At 42.1% G+C, this 16744-nt stretch overlaps 1 protein-coding gene across 3 annotated transcripts in view; it reads right to left on the bottom strand.

Annotated features, from left to right (window-relative positions):
* The window catches only part of ANKRD29 (ankyrin repeat domain 29), a 31217-nt gene extending 15236 nt beyond the window's left edge, over positions 1-15981 (bottom strand). The window contains exons 1-5 of one of the 3 annotated variants that reach the window (XM_068190646.1): positions 15854-15948; positions 15586-15716; positions 10110-10220; positions 8299-8397; positions 6304-6402 (exon numbers count right to left, since the gene is read on the bottom strand). In XM_068190646.1, coding sequence (XP_068046747.1) covers positions 6304-6402; positions 8299-8397; positions 10110-10220; positions 15586-15624 — 348 coding nt within the window. In that variant the 5' untranslated portion in view covers positions 15625-15716; positions 15854-15948. Of the gene's footprint in view, positions 1-6303; positions 6403-8298; positions 8398-10109; positions 10221-15585; positions 15717-15853 lie in introns of all 3 variants that reach the window. The other 2 variants (XM_068190657.1, XM_068190664.1) reach the window with 2 other exon arrangements.
* Between the last annotated feature and the right edge of the window lie 763 nt (positions 15982-16744).

Raw genomic sequence — 16744 nt, 5'->3', positions numbered from 1 at the left:
TGTGAAAACAAAAAAAGAATGGGTACAGTCAGATGAGAGGTCAGGTGCTGGGCTGAACTTCACCATAAAAAAGGAGTCAAACTTTAAAGCTTTTCAGAATTTGGCTCACAGCAGTTCTGTAATGAGTAGCTACTGAATCCTTCATAACTTTAATGCCAAGTGTTGACATGTAAATCTTTCAACTTGGCTCAGCCACTATATAAATTTTTCTCCTGAGTTTTAGGGAGGGAAAGGAATGAAGAAAATTCTGTTTTTCATTCCTCATCTTCTGCCTTGCCATTAGAAGCTTTGCTCCTTTCACAACTTCAAGCTCCTCCACATCTCTTCCTTTTACAGCCAAATTCCTCCTGCCTGCCAAACTCTTCCATCGATGGAAGGACAGCACACCTTTCCACTACTTCAGTGTCTATTGATCATCTGCTCTTCTTTGGCCAGAACCTTGTGCCCTGTTTTGTCCTGCCTCTCATCGGTGGACTGTTGGCCTGAAGCTGAGCAGAGAGGAAGCATTTTAAAGTGTGCTAGCTGACTGTGGAAGTGTGAGTCTGACCAAAGGCACAACCACCAGTGAAAGCGCCGTTACTGCTGCTTGGGAAGCGATCCCCGCAGGTGGGATCAATCCCAGGCAGTTAGAGTTGCTGCATAGCACCACCAACGGGGACCTAGGCACATGCATCAATCCCTGCTTGTAGAAACACTCCCTTGGGAGCCAACTGAGAAGGGAAACACCTCAGCGTCACTGGTAATTGACTCCAAACCAGCTCAAACAACTGAGACAGCAGACATGGGTCTTGCCATCATAAATGTGCTGTGCCCCACTCAGAAAGTATCAGTATTTCAGACACAGCTATGGAGAGGAAGTTCTTATCATCTGCCTGGAATGGCACCATGCCATCATGCAAAGATGATGCACACCCCAAAATGTCCCCACCACAGGTCTTCTACAGGTCTTCTCTCTCCTCCCCTCCCTTCTCCCAGTCTCAAGCCTCTCCTTCACAAAATAAACTATCTAAAGTATTTCATGTAAATGGTTTCTAGAGCTGTTATTAATGTGGACACAAGACTATGCTTTGGCAGTCTCTTGTTCTCTGAAATAACTCCAAAGTTGAAATTTTCCACACAGACAGATATCCACAAAAGCAGTTGCAGCTTGAGTGACCAAATGGATCTTTTATAATGAGAAGCGCCAATGAAATTTATTAATTAATGGTGCAATTTCATGGCTGTAATAGCCTGGTGAAAATTCAAGCTCTGACATGACTGAACTAACCCACAGGCACTGTTTATAGCTACCCTCAAAACCTCATATTCACACTTCCTGCCACAACATTGAAAAGAAAAGAAGGCTTGGATGTCAGCAAAGCCAGAGATGTGAGGCTGTTGTGTGACAGTCTAAGAATTGCCTATTAATTCTGGATTATTTGACTAAATACAGTGTGTAATCAGGCCAGTGGAGTTAAATTTCTCTTATGAGAAATTAGACTTTCCTGCCAAATTAAACTACCATAATTTAATAGGAACTGATAGGAACTGCTGGAACAAAACACAAAAGCAATCACAATTGTTCTTGGATTAAAAAACACCTTATACACACTTAAAAGACAATGGAAAAGCTAATAGCTTCATGAAACCTATTTCCTCTCCCCAACCAGTGAAACCCTGCTCAAGGGGTGATTTACTGGATCAAAGGGCTATAAACAAAACAAAACAAAATAACAAAAAAACAAAACAAAACAAAAAAAAAAAAAAAAAAAAAAAAACAGAGAAATTTTAAAAGACTTTTTCCCTGAACGATGTTGAGAGAGAAAAGTTAGTGAATTAAGAAGAGAAACTGTGCTATCCAGACTGAAGGTCCTCTGTGGAGAGGCAGGGAAGGAAAAGCTTTAGGAAGCTTTAAAATATTAAAGTTCCCTGTATGGATGGTAAATACACATGCTCAGTTGGTTGCATATGGAAAAAGTTTGTTGCTTTATGGTCTGGCTTTTGTTTTTTAAAATGCTTGTGTTCTCCACAAACTTCTGTTATTTTTAGAATATTGTTTGGTTATTGTCATAATTTCTGTAAGGAACCAAGTGACAGGTCCCAGATAAAAGGCACACCTGCAAAGCTAACCACAGCTGGCACAGCAGAGCTGAAGCCCAACACTTGGAATCCCAGTGTGTGATCCCACCTTGGGAGATGTGACAGCTTGGGGTTTGAGAATGGCAACACTCTCTCAAGACATGTCTAATTAATTCAAAAAGAGGTTCCTGACCAAGTGTTTGGTTCAACCCAGTGAACAGTTTTAGACAGATACTTTTTTTTTTTTTTAAGAGTAACACAATTCCAAAATACACCATTTCACCATTTGGATCTTTCAGACTAAAGTTACCAAGTTTTCCTAGGTCGGTCTGATCAGAGTCTAGGGGTTAGAAGAGGATCATTGGATGGCCCCTAGTTTCATCTGTCCACTCTGAATCAAATATTTACTGCAGCAGAGAAGTGGGTAACAATTCCTGGGCTCAAAGATCTGGTCCTGATCAAGAGGACAACTGAGCTCTAAGACCTGCTCTACTGTCTCTCTGATATCTGAAGCTGAATACATTCAACAGAAGGGATTGGGATTCCTCTGCATGCTCTGAGTTGGGGGTACCACTGTGAAAAATTAGATATACACCTTTCTGTAAGAAAAAGAAGCTGGGGGCAGCAAACTTTTCCACTGATCATGTGATAAGACAGCACTAAGTTAAATCAAGGAATTGTTGAACAGTGCAATGGTCCACTGTTTATTAGTAGGAGAAAACTCAGTCCCCCTCTTGCCTCTGTTGAGCTTCCATCTGGTTTTCTCTTACACTTTACGCCAGCAAACTCTAGATGAAGACCCCAATGCTTTACAGACCATAAGGAAAGCAGATAAGTTGTGGGGGATTAAAAAAATATATAAAAGACAGAGTTTTAACATCCCTCTCAGCCATGTGATTACCTCTTTCCTTTTTGGCTTCAGCTGAGATAAGTAAAAAGCTGAAGCAGCGTCCTTGGTACTGGCAAGCCTCTTGGAAACTCTGAGCAGGGCAGCAAGTGGGAGCTGGACATGTGAGCAAGCACTGAGGTGCTCCTGGGGCTCCCCTTCTGCAGTGGGCAGGAGGCCACTGTGCAACCTCTCTTAGAGATGGCACATTGCCTTGAGTTCACTTCTTGCTCATATCCTGTTTTCCTGACACAATGAAGCTTCTATTAATCCTGCACTGCAAATATTTCCAGCTCAGATAGGAGCTGGACTTTTCTCAGCTACCTCTGCAATTCTTCCCCTGAAACCATTTTTCTGCCCTCCCCAGAGTCCGTCCTCCTCACTGCCAGCACATAACAGCAGCTGCCGATCTGCAGTGAAAATACTTGGGACAGCAGCACTGGGTAAGACCACGCTAAGTGGTGCAGACTTCCCTGTCTATTTGCCGACCTCTTTCCTCTATCATCATCACCTGAAACAGCTTAGAATTATACCTTGTTTAACCATCTCTTAAATATGGAACAGAGGAGGAGAGCTGATTTCTGCAATCACTGCCTGCTGAAAAATAGCCCCTGACATACTGCTCAACCTGCAGTACTGCTCAGAAAATGTTTTTTAAGCACCATGCTTTTTAAGAACTCACATGCTTATCACACCTATCAGAATAAAAGAAAGAAATTTCAACCTATGGTAAATATTTCTATGGATGTCAGACTGGGACAATGCAGAATAATATTAATGACTAATATTATATGTAATAATTATATAATAATTAACCTTCAATAGTACTATTCATTCTCTTTAGAACATCAGCATTTATTGCTAATTACTTTATCACACTATTGTAGAGCAGTTTTGCCATAGCAAATATAAATTCTAATGATACAAGGCTTAACAAGAATTGCATGCCTGTATTAAGATAGTTCTCCAGAATTCTCATATATGAGTAACAAATGTAGTAATCACAATTTACAGATAAGTACATGAAAAAGATGTTGGGCTTTGAATTTCCTTAGTTAAGTCTCTGTTTTGTAGGATACATTCAATTTGTGTGCTTATTCCAAATTCATGTGGTGATTTATAATAGAAATATATATATTCTTTGCAAATGGATTCATTTTGCACCGCCCTTTAAAAACAAGATCAGCCATATCTTTTCCAGTACTGCTCCCAGATGAGTGCCTTAGTGAGAAAATGCCTTGTCCCTAACCTGAAAAGGCAAATTTTATCAACTATATTGTTTCTGGGGTTTGGGAGGGATAGAGGAGCCTGTCACCTTGGTCACCTGTTAACAGAACGATGGAATTATTCCAAGCTATGAAAACCACATTATTAAATCAGAAGACTGAACTGATACAAAGCCACACTAGTGGGCCAGTGGAAGATGTGGACTGTCCCTGCACTACACTGACTGGTGCCTCCTGCTCAGGCAGGTGATGCTGCTGGAAAATCATCTCACATGCACATCACATGTCAGTTTCCCATGTTACACCCATTGGGAGCTGGTGTTACATTTCACTCAGCTTGTCTGGATGTAACAGAAAGCTGTGGCCTGGAGAGGAAGAGCAACCAGCAGCTTAAAAGATACTTCAGACTGGCATATGGGCCAAGTCAAGTCTGGGTTCAGAAGCAGAGGCAGGCAGGAAAAGAGGGGCTGGAATTAAAGTTTCAAGGTGAGCAACAGTAGACCCCAAACTTGCATTTGTCCAAAGATGGAAGCCATTTGGAGCAGCTGAACACAGGAATATTCTTTTATAACTTGGACCTTTGCTCTCTTTTATCTGTCCTAGTGTTTCACATCAATGTATTTTGCATGCTCCATTAAAGATGGTATATTGTCATGAAGGATAAGATAATTTCAAGTCTGTTGTTCACCTCTTGGATCAAATCTTGGCCTCTTCACAAACTCCTAGTTCACAGGCTGTGGAAACATTGAGTGAAGATGTAACTGTCTCTCTAGGCAGAATAAGGTACTAAGCCTCTGAATTGACAGCTGAATGCAAGGGAAGATGACCCCTCTGAGTTTTGTTAACCCCCCACCCATACCCTGAAATAAAAGTCAGAGAAGCAACATTTATTTGAATGTGCAACCTTACCCAAGAAATTTGCCCCACATGAGGTTATCCAGCTCTGTAAGGTACAGCTGTTGTATTTAACACTGTAACCTCCTGCATCGCCAGCTTTCACAGCTGCACTCCATGTTGTGTTAAACAGCCACAATTTCATTCATGCTTTTATTACTGATTGCTGCTGCGGTCAGAGTTGCTCACCACAAGCACAGCTCCCTGGGGTATCAGAATCCTACTCTATGGGCATGTGTGAACTCTGGCCACAAAACAAGACTTTTAGCCCCTAGAGCATAAGGAGCTGAGTTTCTGATGCTCCATCAATTCCCTTATATTTAGAGCCTGTATTTCCAGGGAGTCCAGAAAGCAGGCATGGATTGAGAGAATCATTCAAATCACAGACTAAAATACCTTGAGAAATTGATTACTGTGGGGTAAAGAACTACTGCTTCTTCAAAGACATCACTAGGGACTCCAGGATATGTGACTGGCAAGTTTCCTCCTCCCCAGATAATGGGAACATTTTAAAACATAGCCAGCATGTCAAGGACAAGTATATTTAATGAAAATATGTTGTTTTTCCCCCTGTTTGCTGAAAGCAGAGGTGCTAATACTGGCTTGGGCAAAAAAAAAAAAAAAAAACCAAAAAAACCCTGGGTTGATGTACTGCTCTCAGTGATGAACTGCTGATCTCGCTGCTGTTGACCCCATGAGGGATGAGGAACCCAGGCCCTGCCACCTGTGCTTTTCGCTGTTCTAAGAAGATTTTGGAAAAGGACCTGCCTAAACAAAGAAATAAAAGCTCTGAGGTACATTTCATCTTCTTGTCTCAGATAGGAAAGTGGGCATTTAGGGAGGACTGAAGGCATTATATTCTTATGTATCCTATGGTGGCATGCAGAGACATCCCACTGCTGATGAAATGTAAGTTCTGTGCAACCAGAGTACACAAACACCTAAATCAGGATCCTACCTGGTATGTGCAAAAAGACCCTTTGATCTTGTATTGGAGGATGGCTTATAAAGAAAGACTGATATCACTATCAAGGGACCTTGATGAACTTATGCCATTAAGTCTAGGTAGGAAAAGTTAGTCCAAAGTTAATATTTCACAATGTGTTGCATTACTCAAAAATGTTCACGTGAGGAAATTTCATCATCTTAACACTACCCCGTCATGTTTCATGTGAATGCAAAAACCCAGCCTTGACTGTCAGAATGTATCAGCATGCAAAAATAGACCCATCATCTTACTTTATTTTTAAATTCAGTTGAGGCTCCAAATGAAAAGAGAAACTTCACTACATCATTGTGGCCTTGCTGTGCAGCAAAGAACAGAGAAGTTGCACCTGACTGTAAAGGAAAAATAGATTAAAATAGTAACAAACGCATAACACATTTGACTGAAGCATAGACATTTCAAATTAAAAAGTATTGAGCTCAATCAGTTGGATATCAGCTGAAAAGACCTGATGAATTTCAAGACTCCAGAGGACACCAGGTATCTTAACTCAAGTCTTCTTCCCATTGCACTGAAAAATCTGTCCAGTGAAAGGGAGGGAGAGAGGAAGGAAGGGATGGAGGAAGGGAGGAAGGGAGGAAGGGAGGAAGGAAGGAAGGAAGGAAGGAAGGAAGGAAGGAAGGAAGGAAGGAAGGAAGGAAGGAAGGAAGGAAGGAAGGAAGGAAGGGAGGAAGGGAGGAAGGGAGGGAGGAAGGGAGGGAGGGAGGGAGGGAGGGAGGAAGGAAGGAAGGAAGGAAGGAAGGAAGGAAGGAAGGAAGGAAGGAAGGAAGGAAGGAAGGAAGGAAGGAAGGAAGGAAGGAAGGAAGGAAGGAAGGAAGGAAGGAAGGAGCAAGCTTTCCTGTCTTTGGGCTCTCTCACCCCATGTAGAAAGTACAGGAAATGGGAGCTACACGTGAAATTCACTCCAGTGCCCAAAGCCTTTACAATAGTACATGGCCCCATTTAGACCATCTCAGAGCCTGCTCTCCTGGGCACATTTATGGGACTCTCACTTCCCCGAGCTTCACAACAACTTCAGTGCACAAGAGCACTGGTTGGAGTAACTGCATTTAGTTGCAGAACAGTGTCATAGGTCTTTAGCACTTAAACTTCATCTGTTTTGCTCCCTTCCTGCAACAGAGTGATTTTGGAGGCTTTCAGTGTTTTTCTTTTTGTTGCCTTGTTGAATCAGTATTTCCTGAGTGATAATCAAGAGCAGCTCCATAAAACTGTTCATAACTTTTTCTTTTGTTGCTTCGTTCCAAGCAATGTTTACCTAAGAGAAGGGACATATTTAAGTACATGTTTTATTAGAACAGGACCCCACTGAAAGACACCGACAATCATGGTTAGAGCAAGTTTAGGCCAGTAAGTGCAAAGACACCTACATCATCAAACGTGGCATTCACTGACTCAGTAACTTGCAGATGTCAGCATGAGATTAATGCTCTGGTTCCAGGTAACCAAGGAAAGTAAGAAACCTTGGCTTGTACTGTTTGAGCAACGAGCACACTGCTATCCTGAACGACCTGCCACCATCCTATGTAGTTTCATGCCCTCCTTAAACTGTTCTTCTCTTAAAACCAGTGGTTGTCCCTGAGCAATTCTGCTCTTTGCACAGCCAACACACAGACCAGAGCAACTGCAATCCTTACAACTGTCTGCATGAAGTATGAGTGAAAGGCAATTTCCCAAAAAATCAGTTGCTGAAGTCTCTTCCATGCTGATGTCATGGTGCAAGACATGCCTTGAATGCCAAGCAGAGATGCAGGGAAGGGTACGGGTGAAAAAGCTGTGTGACTGCTAGAGATGAGTTGGCTCAGACTAAAAGGCAGAAACTAAATGGCATCCACTCTGTTTTAATGACCAGGCTGCAAATCAAAAGGTAAAGGTCTTCTTATTATTTATCCCATCTCGAGATCTGTAAATTGTTGTGCCAAAAAGTAAAACTGCAAATACATAAATGGCATAATCCCCGGGGGGGTACATCCCAGATGTAACTGAGCCTCACCAACCAGATCTGCTGAAAATGTTTCATGAGTTATTATAAATGTACCTCTGGCATCTGATTTTCTATTGTAAACTCCAGATATCTGATTCCCTGATGTCCTCAGAACAGAGCCTGTTATACATGTTATAAATCCACTATACAGCAAGTGACAAAGAAACAATTGGCAACAAGCAGCAGACAACACTCATTGTTTGTAACAAACCAACAGTCACTTAATCAAGCCCTGTTTGAATCCTACCTCTCTCTGCAGATTGATATCTGCTCCTTGCAACACCAATTCCCGTACACAATCTATGTGGCCATAGTAAGATGCTACCATCAGAGCTGTTGTGCCAAGCTGGGAGTAAGGAAAAACAAGTCAGTACCTTCAACAGACACCTACAGAATGAATCAGGCTGTCTGGATGAGTCAGCATCTCTGCCAAAAAGCTGTAGGGAGCTTATGATATCTTATTGTCCCAAAATAAGTGCAACAAGTATAAAAAGAATGGGTTTTGTTTCTAAACAGCTTTTTCCCCCCTCTCTTTTTAAGCAGAGAATCCCAAAGTTCTTTGCATCATTTCCAGAGTAACCTCAGATACAGGAGCTGAGTGACTCAGCTGAGTCACTTTGAATTCTGAGTCATAGTCAGGAGAAGGGGCTGGGTGATTTGAACAGTAATTCCCTATCCAAATAAAGAGAGCAAACTCACTCAGTGACTCTTCACATTATAAGGGAGAACTTTCTGTACAGAAATCTGTGTTCAACTCCCTCAGTACACAATAAGGTCACTTCCAGGGAATGAAGATTTATATGTATGCAGTGTATGGACAATATGCAGAAACCACATGCATAAGGATGAAATACATCCTTTAAAACCATTCACACATGAAAGCTCAATTAAAGAAGGAATGGGTGACATTACAAAAAAGAAACATGCGGTCTTAATTGTAAAAAAAAAATAATTTAGTCTAGAAAATGTGTATGTCTGATACAATAATTAATGCAGTGCAGTGTGAAAGTTCTTGCCCAAAGTTAGCCTTCTTTTGAGAAAAAATGAACAGTAGTGACTTTATTTTTTCATACTGATCTCTGTCCTGTTTACTACAAGCCTCTATTTGAACAACATTCCCTCCCTTGTCAGAAGGACATCATAGCACCAGCTCCAAAAGTGCTGTAGGACAAATACTTGCCTACAGGTCAAAAATGAAATGAAAATGAAAAGATACATTAAAGTCATTGGGCTTAGAAAATCTCTTACACTTTGAAGGTATCCAAAGTGAGAGAAGCTGCGGCAAGTTCGTGTTTCGGGCTGGAAGTGGCATTAATCCTTACCAACACCAGCATGGCTACATGTCAGTCAGTCCCAATGCCAAACAAAAGCAAACTGGAACTTCTCACCCTCCTTTTCCCCTTGCTCTTTGACTTAGCTTAGCACAATTAAGTATCTCACCATGCATTGTAGGCAGAATAGAAAGACCTGCTCATGATCCCTGTTATCATCCCATATATAATCTCAAAACTAATCTCAACCTGTGTCAATTACAGTAAGGAAATTCCCATGAAATTTGTCATGTGTCTGGGCTCCTCTTGCTTGGCAATCTTGTGCCTTCATGTTGGTGCCCAGTCCAGAGATTGGGTGGAGGAGGAAGAATTTAGGAGGCCAGCAGTTGTTCTAATTATGAGGTCTGTTAGCTGACAGAATCATTGCTACCTGGACTCAATTCACCCAACTCTTCGCTGTGATCTATTACTACAATGACATTTCTTTGCAAAGAGAAGCCCGAGGTGCTAGGATCTGTGTTTTTAATGTCACCACCACAAATAACTGTGTAAGACACATTTTTGAATGCTGGCAAATTCTTAACCCCTTGCCACTGATGTAAATCATCACACTATTTTATCTTATGTTTCAAGCTTGATTACTGACAGGAGAAGGTTTTAAATCATCCTGAAGTACCATAAGACACTCATATGTTTCATGTTACATCCCTACCACACCCTCTGCATGGTGGGCTATGGAAAGTGATGCAAAATGAGTGCTGTGGCTGTAGGTGCATTGTGTGCATACGCTGTCTTTGCAGTCCACATCTACTCGCCCACTGTTCAGAAGCAGCTGGAGGAGAGCCAGGTTTCCTTTTCTTGCAGCCCAAAATGCAGCATTGGCAAGTGGTGTTTCTTTCTGGTAGAAAAAAGGAAAAGATAAAAAAAAAAAAAAAAAGAAAGCAGAAATAAATCACTTTGGAAAATACACTGGGCAAGCATATACATCACATATATTCTGCATTCAAGCCAGGAAAGTTTCAGCTTAGTGTGCTGTTCTTTCAAACCCAGAGCATTGAAAGGAAGCTAATTTAATTTCTTTTTTCAATTAAAGAGACCAATCTTCCTGTGCTTCCTCATGTTATTTTAAGTCTTCCTTGTGTCCATGGCAGCCTATGTCTCTTAGACTGCCCTGTAATGAGAAAGGATGATGATAGGCCAGATCCACAGGGAAGCATCACAGAAAACAACATGCTCAGTGATGTCTGTATTGTCTGCTTCTATGGTGGGGCTGGCCACAGTTAGGCTGAAGCATCCTGCTGACAATGTCCTGCTGTAGGACATCCGCTTGGGTTTCAGATTAGCTCTCTGTCATCCCCTTCTTTTCTGCACACAAAGTTCCAATGCAGGAAAAGTATTGCTCATGCATCTCCCAGACTGCTTGTTCTATCTCCTGCCTGGAATTAACACCCCGGGACTGTGGGCATGTGCAATATCTCCTGGGTAGGAGCGAATGATGACTGCTCCAGCACAGGAAAAGGACAGAAAGAAAAGACATGGACGTTGCTGCTACCCTCTTTATCTAATCCATGCAGACAGCTGCCAATATTCTGCCTTAACAGGCAAGCACTGTCAAGGGTGAAGTGTGGGGGGAAACACTGTGATGGCAATGATACATATCCTAGAGCAATAGGATTGCTAGAGCAGGCTAGAGCAGGCTCGTGCTGCTGATTTTTTAATAAGAGCCCAAACTACCTACAGAGGTGTAAAACATCACTTCGCCAATAGTCACACCAAAGCAGAGTAAAAAATATGCAGGGGCATTACTTTGTAGTGAATCCTGCCTTCAGGATAACCCAAAGAGAGTACAGAGTGATATTTAAGTCAATAATTCAGCTTCAGAAATGGCATAGGCACTTCTTGTCTAAATGTCAATGCGCACATGTAATGTGGCAGGGAACCAGGATTCAATGGTTTTATGCTTTATAATTAAAATGCACTTATACAGTACAGTTTAAATTGCTTCCTTCACTGACATGAAGACAATAAACTTTGCAGAAACCAGCAGACACAGAAATCATGAATCTGAATCTCTCTCAGGTCTGTCACACTGAGAATTTTCCATGGGTTGCATTTTTAATAATAATAGGTTGGAAAATTGACAACTGTTTCAGATAAGAGATCTTCCAACCATTCAATAAATTATAAGTCACTTCCTATAAATTGATAGCGGTATTTCTTGTGCACACAGGGGCAGTAGTGTGAAAATTTTAGCAAGCACAATAAGTTCAATTCTGATCTTCTTTTCACAGCTATTGCATTTCCCTGGAGATAATGTTGATTAAATAATGTAAATAATGTAAGAATGTAAATAATGTTGATTAAACTAGAGACAGCAGTTTATACCCTCTTTGCTAGTAAGACTGTAATGTCTCCTATCTTTACCCTTAGAATCACTAAAATTTTATGTAAAAGTAAACAATTGACCTAAACACACAGAGGCTCATGTTGCCCTTTTTGCTCTGATTTATTAGATAGATATTTATTTATAGAGCTGGCAGTTAGGAATATTTTCCTATTTGCTTTGTTATGATATTCACTGGAAAGCTATTGCAAAAGAATTATGTTTAGACCTTACAGAATGGACAATCAAATTCCTTACCTTTTATTGTCCCAAACTATCCCTTAAAGTCTTAGAAAGTTTAGAGGTATGGCAATACATCCATAAAGGGAAAGATTTATTTAATCCACCCAAGTTTTAACTACAAGGGCACAGTAGCAGACTGAATTATTTTATTGCTCATCATACACCACCACTTTCACTGGTCGGGGAGGCAAGAACTGGAATTCAGGAACTTCTTACCTGCTTTCACCAGTTCATGTGAGAAGAGAACTAAATGTCCAGTGTGACCCTGGATAGCAAGTAGAAGTTCAAAGTCTTTGGCCTTATGAGTCATAAATTCCTACCTCTTTTTTCTCCCCTGTAAGTCCTACAGTAGCTCTCCAGCAGAGTTGTCCTTATACTTTGGATCAGACCCAAGGAATGGAAGAATTCTTCAGTGTACCAAGGACACAAAACTAAGTTTTTTCCCATTTGAACTGACTCCTGTTAAGCACTTTTACTTCCCCTTGTGCCCCTGTGTTGCTTGGGATTCCTTGTATAAAAGTAGAGAATACAGCACACTCAGACCATCAACCATCCAGTGATTAGATTAAAAAATCAGATGCAAATCTGAGCTATTGTACGTGCTAAGGTGAATGAAAATACAAAATCATTCAGATGATCTGGGCACCTGAAAAGAACAGCCTTATCGTGTACCATGTGGCAGTTTATATCTCTGGAGCTATAGCTCTGTAATCTAATCCAATTAATTGCATTATTTTTGAGTAATAAATGAGTTTATAGCTGCAGGATGTGACTGCTGTTGTTTGGTGATGAACTCAGTCATGTCTCATCAGATACTTCCTAGGGAGAGGTAATGTTGAATTTCAAAAGATTAATCAGAGAAACTTTTTATGTAATTCTTATTATAAGGCTAGTCTGCTCCCGAAGCATCCTCAAAGTAAACAACTGATCCTCAGCACTGACAGTCTGTGAGCAGAATGTAATAAACATTAGAAAATTATTAGCTAATAGCTTTCATGAAAATTGCTTGTTTCATTATGTCACTTGTGCCAACATCAGCAACTTCCAGGATAAAAGTTCCTTCACTTCATCAAGTTCTCTAAAGTATTATTTTAAAATCTGGCTGTGCTGATAATTTTGATTGTTTATATGCTTTTATGAGAGCCCAAAGATGAAAAGCTGGAATTATATTCATGCTGTATTGACATCAGAAAAAACACTCTTTCAAAAATGGCCTAGAGGAAAATATAAATCTGACAAAAGCATTTCTTTGCAGGGATACAGAAAAAGATGAATTGTGCTAAGGTATCTGTGTCATTTCAGGAATATTGAGGGGGAAAGTATAATTTAAATGCTGTGCCCACCAGCTCCTGCTCCCTGCCATACCTTTGATTTGCTGTTTGCAGAGAAAGGGCAGGTGACAGTGGTGTGACCGCTGAGGAGGAAGAGTGCAGTTCTTAAACAGGAATCTTGCAGATGAATGAAAAGAGGCAATGGACAAAGAGAAAGAAAAGAAAGGAGAAAGAGAATGCTAGTCCGCCCACTGGCTTGTTCCTTGTGCTGGCAAAATACAAGAAATTTCCCTTTTCCTGCTTAGTTTCCAAACCAGTCCTATTGCAAAGAAGGAATTGAGTAAAAAGTTTAAAGAAGAAGAAGGTTTCCATCAAGCATGATGGAAAAGGCTAGTGCAACTTAGGAGCAGAGTTCTTTATTAGATAGCAATATATCATACATGAAGGATCCTGATAAAAAGGAAAGGTGATTTAATATATAAATGTTGTTTAGTCTGGCAAAATGTGACAGAAGAGAGGATATTTGTGTGAGAAAGAAAAATAAATGCAATGCCATGGGTAAGTAGGATAATAAGATGGAAAATGTGAACAGCCAGTGGCAAACAGTAAGAATCCAAGTTAAGTTCATGATCTGAGAGAAAGAGAAAATGCCAAACAAAATGTCACAGGGAGAAAAGGGAGAGAAAACAGAGAGAGGGAGGTATGGTCTGCTGTTCTTCAGAGGGAGGGGAAAGCAGTGAGCTACTTAGAACAGGAAAACTTGAGGGACTACAATGTGAGAAATAGGGCACAGAAAAGGAGCTGATAGGGACAGAACAGAAAGTAAGACCTGAAGAACAAGTTAAATAAAAAAGGAGGCCAAAAAAAAGATAAGAAAGAAAAAGAAGCTGGCATCACCAGGAACATGGGGCTGTTAGGGTGGATGCTTGTGAGTAGTGAAGGTGGGAAAAAACTCACAGAGACAGAATGAAGGGACAGAAAAACTAAGGGAAAAAAAAAAAAAAAGAAATTATGTGCAAGACCAATGCAGGACCAAAAAGGGGATGACCACAGAGACTGCACTCCAGAAAGGCAAGTGTATCCTGAGCTACATTAAAAGAATCAAGACCAGCAGGATCAGGAAAGTGATTCTCTCCCTCAATTCTGCTCTGGTAAGACCACACCTGTAGTACTACATTCAGCTCTGGGGCCCCCAACATAAGGGTGTGGACCTGCTGGAGCAAATCCAGAAGAGGGCCATGAAGATGGTCAGAGGGCTAGAGCACCTCTCCTGTGAAGACAGGCTGAGGGAATTGAGGTTGTTCAGCCTGGAGAAGAGAAGGCTCTGAGGAGACCTTAGAGCACCTTCCAGTGGCTAAATGGGACCCACAAGGGAGATAGAGAGGGACTTTTTACAAGAGCATGTGGTGATAGCACAAGGACAAATGTCCTTAAACTGACAGGGGGTAGGTTTAGAGTGGATATTAGGAAGAGATTCTTTACTGTGAAGGTGGTGAGGCATTGGAACAGGTTGCCCAGAGAAGCTGTGGATGCCCCATCCCTAGAAGTGTCCACGGCCAGGCTGGATGGGGCTTTGAACAACGTGCTCTAGTGGAAAGTGTACCTGCTTATGGCAGAGGGCTGGAACATGATGATATTTAAGGTCCCTTCCAACCATTCTATGATTTCACCACCAAGTGTAAGACTGAGCTGCCCCTGGAGCAAATGTTCTCTGCTGCCTGCCACAGGAGGGCTTTAACTGCAGGTGGGAACCACCTGCTGTGCCATCATTGAACTGACATGGTGACATCGATGCGCCAGCATTCCAGGGGGGGATACCCTGACAGGAGAGAGGCAAGTACAGGGAATAATACATCAAATTTAAAAAAAATTGCAGTGCAAGCAATATGGCAAAGGACTGGCACTGAGCTGCTGATCAATAAGAGAAGGGCAAGCACAGCAACCAGAAAGTGCATAACAAGAGAAGATGTACATCCATCATAAATATTATCTGTTAACATCATTAGTAAATTGCTGCTTGCTTCCCTCTTTGTCAAATAATCTTATTAATCTTGTCCTTAGATTAAAAAACTTCTTTAAGGCAATCTTTTGAAATGACTGCTCTTGTGTGGGTTTGGATGGAAGAAGTACAAAAAGTGACAGGAATCACATCTGGCAAAGGGAACGAACCCCTCTGGCTTCAGTGGCCACCACAGCACAGAAAGGAAGAGCACGGATGAAGACTGCCTCCTAACTATTACACAACCAGCACCAGCAGAGATGGTCGTAAAAGTGAGGAGGAGGCTCCTGACTGCACCAAAACCCACAGCACAGAGCCCGGCCACCCCAGAGCCAGGCTCGCAGTTTATGTAACACAAGGCACGCACCCTTTTGGGGCTGTCAGCTGTGAAAAGCGCCCGCTCCATCAGCTGCCACCGCAGCACTCCCGGGGTACCCCAAAGCCCGGGAAGGACGTTACTGCTTTCTTTCCTCCCGCCCTCCACCACCCTCGTTTTTCCTAAAAAAATAAAACAAATCAACCCCTAAATCCACGGATACCACAGAGCGCTCCACGGGCTGCCGGCATGACGCGCGCAAAGCGGGAACCCAAAGGCGCATCCCCCCGCCCCTCTCCCCTTGAGGCGTCCGGCTCACCTTGAACGACATCGTGCACATCGCAGCGCTCCGCCTCCGCCCCGCTCCGCTCCGCTCCGCGCCCGCCCGCGCGGCTCGGTCCGCACCGCTCCGCGCCCGGGGCTGCGCGGGGCCGGGGCGGGGCGCGGCGCGGGGCCGGCGCCTCCCTCCCGCAGCACTTTGTGCTCATGGGGTGCTGGCCTCTATTGCTCTTTAGAGGTTCTTTTTCGGGTGGGAAGGGAGTATTTGGGGTTTTTTTTATTCTTTTTCTTCTTCTTCTTCTTCTTATTATTATTATTACTACTACTACTATTATTATTACTATTATTATTGTCATCGTTCTTATTATTATTTAGCAGAATAGATTATATTAGATTATAACAGAATCAATTATATTCGAAGACATACTAATTATATCAGCATACAATTTTATATAATTACAGAAAATTATGTTTTATTTTTATTTTGGTTGCATAGTTATTATTGTTCTATTGCTGTTGCTGTTATTAGTAATAGTAGTAGTTTTAGTATTATTTAAAGTGGGCCCCTGCTCCAGCAGCATCCTGAGAAGCCAGCCCCCAGGGTGGGGGAGCCACACCACTGAGCCTCTGGTTTAGACCTATGGATCAGGCCTCTGTAGCTCAGGAATAGCACTGAAATGGTCCAAACCCCAGGCACCCTCACCCCAGCCCTATCCTCATCGCGGTGCTAATGCCACCTGCATAGCACCACTTTTGTAATTCGCAGCCTCTTCCCTTCGAGCAAATCTAAGCAAATCCTGTTAAGAGGTACTGTTGTGAGTACAGCCACAGTGCTGCCACCCAAACCTGTGGTGGGGCTGAGCGTTCCTTCACCTTGCCTGCATCCAGCTATCACCATCTCCCGCAGCTGATGTGCTCTCATTAGGAAGCC

Source organism: Anomalospiza imberbis, chromosome 1 (genome assembly GCF_031753505.1).
Source record: "Anomalospiza imberbis isolate Cuckoo-Finch-1a 21T00152 chromosome 1, ASM3175350v1, whole genome shotgun sequence".
Lineage (NCBI taxonomy): Eukaryota > Metazoa > Chordata > Aves > Passeriformes > Viduidae > Anomalospiza > Anomalospiza imberbis.
This window is presented reverse-complemented; position numbering and strand designations above follow the sequence as displayed.